This window comes from Pseudophryne corroboree, chromosome 11 (assembly GCF_028390025.1).
Source record: "Pseudophryne corroboree isolate aPseCor3 chromosome 11, aPseCor3.hap2, whole genome shotgun sequence".
NCBI classification, from domain to species: domain Eukaryota; kingdom Metazoa; phylum Chordata; class Amphibia; order Anura; family Myobatrachidae; genus Pseudophryne; species Pseudophryne corroboree.
The window spans coordinates 65877594-65884229 of record NC_086454.1 but is presented as its reverse complement, the minus strand read 5'-3'; the positions used below and the strand labels follow the sequence as shown (position 1 = coordinate 65884229).

The 6636-nt window shown below is 46.6% G+C and overlaps 1 protein-coding gene across 1 annotated transcript; it reads right to left on the bottom strand.

Moving 5' to 3' along the window:
* Positions 1 to 930: 930 nt before the first annotated feature.
* On the bottom strand, positions 931 to 1993 carry LOC134969934 (3-galactosyl-N-acetylglucosaminide 4-alpha-L-fucosyltransferase FUT3-like). The gene has a single exon (XM_063946093.1). The coding sequence runs from the start codon at positions 1991 to 1993 to the stop codon at positions 935 to 937; it is 1059 nt and encodes a 352-aa protein (XP_063802163.1). The 3' UTR covers positions 931 to 934.
* Positions 1994 to 6636: the final 4643 nt, after the last annotated feature.

Sequence of the window (6636 nt, the reverse complement as noted above, 5' to 3'; positions counted from 1 at the left end):
GACTAAGCATCAGTGGTGCCCAGGGCCAGGGCTGCCATCAGAAATGAGGGGCCCGGGACCGACCCTCACAAGTCAGGGCCCCCCTACAGACCCCCACCCCCTTCAATGCATTCCCCAAACTACCTTTTGAGGGGGACTGGTTGGTTATAGTGAGGATCAGGGGACCAGGACAGCTGCCTGCCTGCACATCGGCAGGCAGCCACGGAGAGACAGAGCCACGGTCATATTCTTAATACAGAGCCGGCCGTGAGCCATTCGTTTCTCACGGACCGGCAGCCAATCAGGAGCTGCTATTCCGTAGCTCCTGATTGGCTGCCGGTCCGTGAGCTCCGATTGGCTCACGGCCGGCTCTGTATTAAGAATATGACCACTGGCCGCGGCTCAGCCTCTGTTCTTCCGTGGCCTCCTGCCAATGCGCAGGCAGGCAGCTGACCTGGCCCCCTGATCCACACTACAACCACCCGGGCCCTATCTCACCCCGGGCCCGGGACTGGAGTACCCGCTGTCCCGCCTTGATGGCGGGCCTGCCCAGGGCTGCCATCAGAAATTGTGGGGCCTGGGACTGACAAAAGAGACAGGGCCCCTCCCTCCCAAAAAACAGATTCTACCACACTGCTCCACCCCTATGTGATGTCATACATTGTGACGTTACATAAAGGTGGAGTGTTGCGGGTCTAGGAGAATGGTTTACAGAGAGCTGATGAACAGATAAGGCTTGTTTTAAGAAGTCCTCACTGCGCATCAGCCTGCTGATGATTCACAGACTTGTTGTGCAGCTCTACAGGTATTGGCGGTACGAGTCAGGGGGGGGGGCCTCTCTACCCCCCTCTCTACACCCCCCCCCCCATTATGCCCCCCCCTCTCTGCAAAGGCCCGGGACACCAGTTCCCACAGTCCCCGCCTGATGGTTGCCCTGGTGGTGCCTTTGAAAACTTTACGTCAGGAACCATTTTTCCACACTCTGGATAACTTTGTAACCTTTGTACTCTTGCAGCTCCCTGCATGCTTTACAGTAATGATTATCCCACCCGATCTCTCTAACTTCAGCATAATTTGATCTCCACTTAAAATATTGTTGGTATCTGGCATAGTCTTTGTCCAGGTCCAGCAGGAACTGTGCTAGCTCTCTAGGACTGGAGAAATCATCCACGTGAATGAAGGAGTCAGGAGGGATGAAGCGTTCATAGTTCTTTCGGGTGGCTCCAAGTACCACAGGAACAATCCTTAATTCAAAAGAATTGAACCACAGCTTCTCAGTTATGTAATCCTTATGGTCGCAATTTTCAAATGCCAGGTAAAATTTGTACTGAGAAAGGGTGCTGTAAAAATCAGCCCAGCTCAGATTCTTGTGGTGTTTTCCATACACATCAATAGGAATGTGTTTCTTCAGTTCTTCATAGTAAGCAGTCCTCCGAACACCCGGGTACCATTTACTAACTGCCCAGGCCACCAGCTTGGATTTTGTAGGAATTTTAATACTCTGAGGTTCCTTCAGTGGCTTCAGGAAACCATAGGGAATAAAAATATCAGAATCCTCTCGATAGGTCATCGTCATGTTTATAAGATTGTCTAACATACTGAGGTTCTCTAAGATGGTTGGAGGCTCCCTGTTGAACCAAATCCAACGCTGGTAGTGAGGCCTTGGTCCTTGGGGGAGCTTTTTATTAGACATGATATCAATGTGATGAATGATTACAGCATCAGCCTGATTTAACAATTTACGATCGGTTGTCAATATGCACCCTGATACTCCATACACGGACTGACATGTGTCCAGAGGAAATATTTCTCCAAAGGGCCAAGTCCATAGAACAATAAGAAGTTGGTTGCTATCAACTTTTCTTGATGGACTAGTCTGCATGTATGTAGGGTTTTTTTCCTTTTCTTGGCTTATGCGTATGATGTAGCTGGACATCCATATATACACGAGGAACAGCACCAACAAGAGGAGCGAGGTGATAGTCAGTAACTGCATGTGAGGTCTTTTTCTCATCTTCTCATTACTAGACAAAAGCAAGAGTAAGAAACTATGGTTATTTATCAGATAAAACACAGAATAGTACCACTTCACATTACACAACACAACACAGTAGTGTCTGTTATTCACATTTCACCACACACCATAGACAGCAGCAAATAGACTTTGGCATAATGCCAGAGTCTACTGCGCATGTGCAGGTCTCCGGGACCATGGCGCCTGTGCCTTGTTTCCAGGGACATCTCCAGGGCACATGTGCAAATCACTTGGAAATGGCCGCGGCGGGCATTTTCCAAGTGATTTGTGTCTGCACTCCAGGGCTGCCGCCGTGGGACTCCGGAGGGGTAAGTATAATATATGGGTGCAGTGTGTGCGGTGTGGACACAACTGGACCCAGGGGCCCGTGTGCTCCGCAAATACTGCACCCATAATAGAAAGCCTATGAGCAGAACCTCTAATACACAGTAGACCTTATTCAGAGCTGATCGGTATGGCTGCAAGTGTTTTTCGCAACTGCGCTCTTGCAGTGGGCGCAGTGCGTGGGTTGTCATGATGCGATCGCAACCCAGAAGGATGTGATCATGTCATGATTGTCGTTGCCTGCGTTTCCTGTGAGTGGAAACATGGCGCCGGACCGCCTACATTTGCAGCCATGCTGCATAGGCAGGGATCTACCTCTGTTATAATTGCAAGGGCAGTTGGACTTACCTGCCACATCACCTACCTGATGACAGGGATAAATATCTATATCTATATTTATATAACTATTTCTATTGTTATGTCTAGAGTATATCTATCTATCTATCTATCTATCTATCTATCTATCTATCTATCTATATATACATCCACACATATGCAGTTATTATGTTAAAAATATCATAGAGGACACTATGGGGATGCCAGATGATAGTGTATTAGATACAACAATAAGGGGCCCAATTATAATTTTTGGAGTTTTAGACACAATAAATCAAATTTATTATAGCTGCTATTCAGGAAATCAGAAATTTGTTTCTGGCCATATGAATTAGAAATATCATCCAGGGACAGGCGCTCCTATAGGAGTCCTATAGGAACCCTTCCTTGTGGTGTGTAAATTAAAGTGATCGCAACAGTGATGGTTTACTTTATGTTGCGGACTTGCTGTGCATGTGTGGTCATTAGACATCACGTGCGCCAGTGGCTGTTACCAGGGAGGGATCCGGCGGCGGCTCTACATCTTGCGTAAAAGTACATTGACCCGTACCTCTCGAATGTTTGGTTGGGGGGAGACGCTCCCTTGCCCCCCGCCCCCCCCCCCCCCCGTTCCCCCTTTTCTGGTGACTATGATGGGATCTGTCAATAAGTTATGTTGATTCAACCTTCTGTGCTAATGCATGTATATCCTTAAAATCTGCATTGTTTGGGTGCCTCCTTGAGGACCCATGTTGGGATACACTGTCCTGTTTTACTGGCACTCTTACATGTTATCCTTCCTGAGGATCCTGCCTTCTTTCCACTTCTCCAGTACCATGTCTTCTTAAAATAAGTTCATTTTTCTTTTTTGATACCTGATACAGATAAACACTGAATACATAAAAAAACAGAAATAACACCAAATTCCCTAAAAATAAGCACTTAAAAGTAAAAACCAAAACCATAATAATACATCACTGTTCCACAGTAGCTTTTCACTGCTTGCTACAAATCAGAGCGTTACGTTCGTAAATTTCAATAAGGCAAACAAGCAAAGACCTGTCTCCTGCACATATACAGCAAACAGGATAATAGGGGAAAACAGTCAACATACCTCTTTGCTATATGAGACTCTCCGAAAAGATGTGTAACCCAGAAATTCTTGTTTTCAATCCATAGTTTTAATATAAATCTCTTAAGACTGTAAATCCTTAGAGTGTATTTCAAAATGCCAAATGGAAAACTTACTACAATATACTATAATCCTGTAAAACAAGGGGAACCTGTTTCCTCAGATTTTATAAATGTGGTATATTAGAAGATCTTAATAAGTAGGTGGCAAATATGAGAACACTATGCTCATAAAAATAGGATGTATCCTAAACCAGTAGTATAAATTGGATGTATGACCTCTGGCCCTCATTCCGAGTTGATCGCTCGCTAGCTATTTTCCTGCAGCACGATCTGTTACTACTGCATAGCTCCGCAAGCGCACGGGCGCGCGACGTGTACTTATCAGCATTTGATGGTTTGTGCGAACAGCATCCGTGCAGCAAGAGCGGGACAAATTTTTTTTTTCTGCAGTTTCTGAGTAGGTTGTACTTACTCAGCCCCTCGCGATCACTTCAGCCTGTCCGGCCCCGGAATTGACGTCACGCCTGCGTTTTTGCTACCACTCCCAGAAAACGGTTAGCTGACACCCATAAACGCCCTCTTTCTGTCAATCTCCTTGCGAACGGCTGTGCAAATGGATCTGTCGCACAAACCCATCAACAATGCTGTTTGTACCCGTACGACGCGCGTGCGCATTGCGGTGCATACGCATTCGCAGTAGTAACCAGATCGTTGTGCTGGGAAAATCGGCAGCGTGCGATCAACTCGGAATGAGGCCCTTTGTCTCTTTTAGGTGGTTGTTTGAAACCTCAAAGTTTCCAGTGGCAGTTTGATGGATTACCGCAACATCAGTACTGATTAACAGCCTCGCTCGTTCCAATACCTTCTACAATTGTCAATATATACAGTAACGGCTCTTGCCACGGGCAAGCAGGACTTTTGCCCGGTGGCGCCGCCTTCCGGAGGGCGCCGGAGCCTTCCGGAGGGCGCCGCACCATGGCAAGATCCGCTGCTGCTGTGCCCCCCGCTGCCCGCTCTGTCCCGCTGCCGCTGCCCCCCGCTGTGAAGGGAACAAGACACGTAGCGTCTAGATTCCCTTCGTGGAGAGGACCTTTGCTGTGCGGTGCGCGATGACGTCATCGTGCACCACAGATCATTCCAGCGGCGCTACTACTGTACAGGGGGCGTAACTGACCATGCCCCCTGTATGAAGCCATGCCCCTATTGCCCGCCCGGGGCGCTGAAAGCCCTCGAACCGGCCCCGCACAGTAATACATCATGGCTCCGAAAAACTATGCATTTGCTGACTACTGTAAACTTTTAGGGTTAGACTATTCCACCCAGGGTGATCCTACGCAGTGCGGCCAAGAGGGCTGCCTCCCCTGGTACCTTGTGATGGTGGAATACACAACCTTTGGAAGTTATTACCCAAAATACCTACACCAATCCTGTATTATGCTTATGTGTGCTTAAGGTTTTCTTTTATGTCTGTGTGGCTTCTTAATTGCTGTTTTATTTAAATCTTCTGTATCATGGGCATTGTTTCTGATGTCTGTATGATGGGATGCAGTTATGTTACTGGTGCTCGGGATCACGAGCGTTAAAAATGCCGGCAGTCGGAATTCTGACCCACAGGGTCTATTCTCACTCATGTGTGTCCACAACACTAATAGAGTGGGAATAGAACCTGTGGCGAGCGCAGAGAGCCCGCGAGGGGCTTTGTCGCGCTCGCCTTCCCCCCCGCCAGCATTCTGCTGCCGGGATCCCGGTGCCGGTATGCTGACCACTGGGATCCCGGCAGTCAGCATAACATACCCAACCCGTCGGTAAAGCGCCTTTATTCCTGCTAGAGAAAGTGCTATATAAATAAACTTATTTTTATTAATGTTAATAAATAGATTAGTAGTTGATAAGAAAGTCATAGAAAAAATATATTAAATATCTATCTATCTATCTATCTATCTATCTATCTATCTATCTATCTATCTATCTATCTATCTAACAGGACGTCTATGAGTCCTGTTACAGGGCTGACTGGAAGATCAACAAAACAAGACAGAAACATCAGTTACATTGCAATATATCAGAAAACTCGTAAGCACATAGCATAACAAGTTGGTTGGTATGTGAACACTAAGGGGCAAATTTAATTACCTGCATAAGCTGCTGGAAAGACGCAACTTTGGTGCAATTAAAGTTCTCCCAGGAGGAGACGTAGGAGTGGGATTGCCAACATTGCTTGGAGAGACAAGATCGCTTCTTGATTCTAGAAAGTTGATGGAACCAGTGAGTGGTGGGCCTTCCCCCTCGCACACACACCCACAGACACACTATATATATATATATATATATATATATATATTTCTTCAGAGATCTCCTATACAGTCATAGGTCAACTAGATCACTGAGACAAATAAACCTATCTAAGGAAATAGGCAGTTCACGTGCAGCCAGATTATTGTTGTTTGTACCCATGAGACCTCGTCAGAAAACTGTGGTTAAGAATTCACAATTCCACTGGAGTTCAGAGGTGTGGAACTGGATCACATATTCCCCTGCAGACCAGGTTCCTTACTGGAGTCACAGGATGGCTGGAGTAGGAATAGGCAAATTATACTAAAGCAGCAAAAACAATGACTGGCCCATGAGCCTCTGATGTTCTGCAGGTTTTTTTTAACAGCCCTCCAATATTTGCAATGGATATCCGGCACAGTGGGGTCCCCAGACATCTCCATGCATGGTCAGATTTTACTGTCACAATTACACTGGAATGTAGGTGATTAGTCCTATTTCGACATTACTTCCTCAGAGGTGTAGAGCCAAATCGGGCAGTGGTCTTTGCAAGGGGGTGGGGGCATTTTAGAATTTCA

Excerpts from the sequence above, each read along its gene's own strand:
- LOC134969934 (XM_063946093.1), bottom strand. The coding sequence starts at position 1,993 with ATGAGAAAAAGACCTCACATGCAGTTACTGACTATCACCTCGCTCCTC.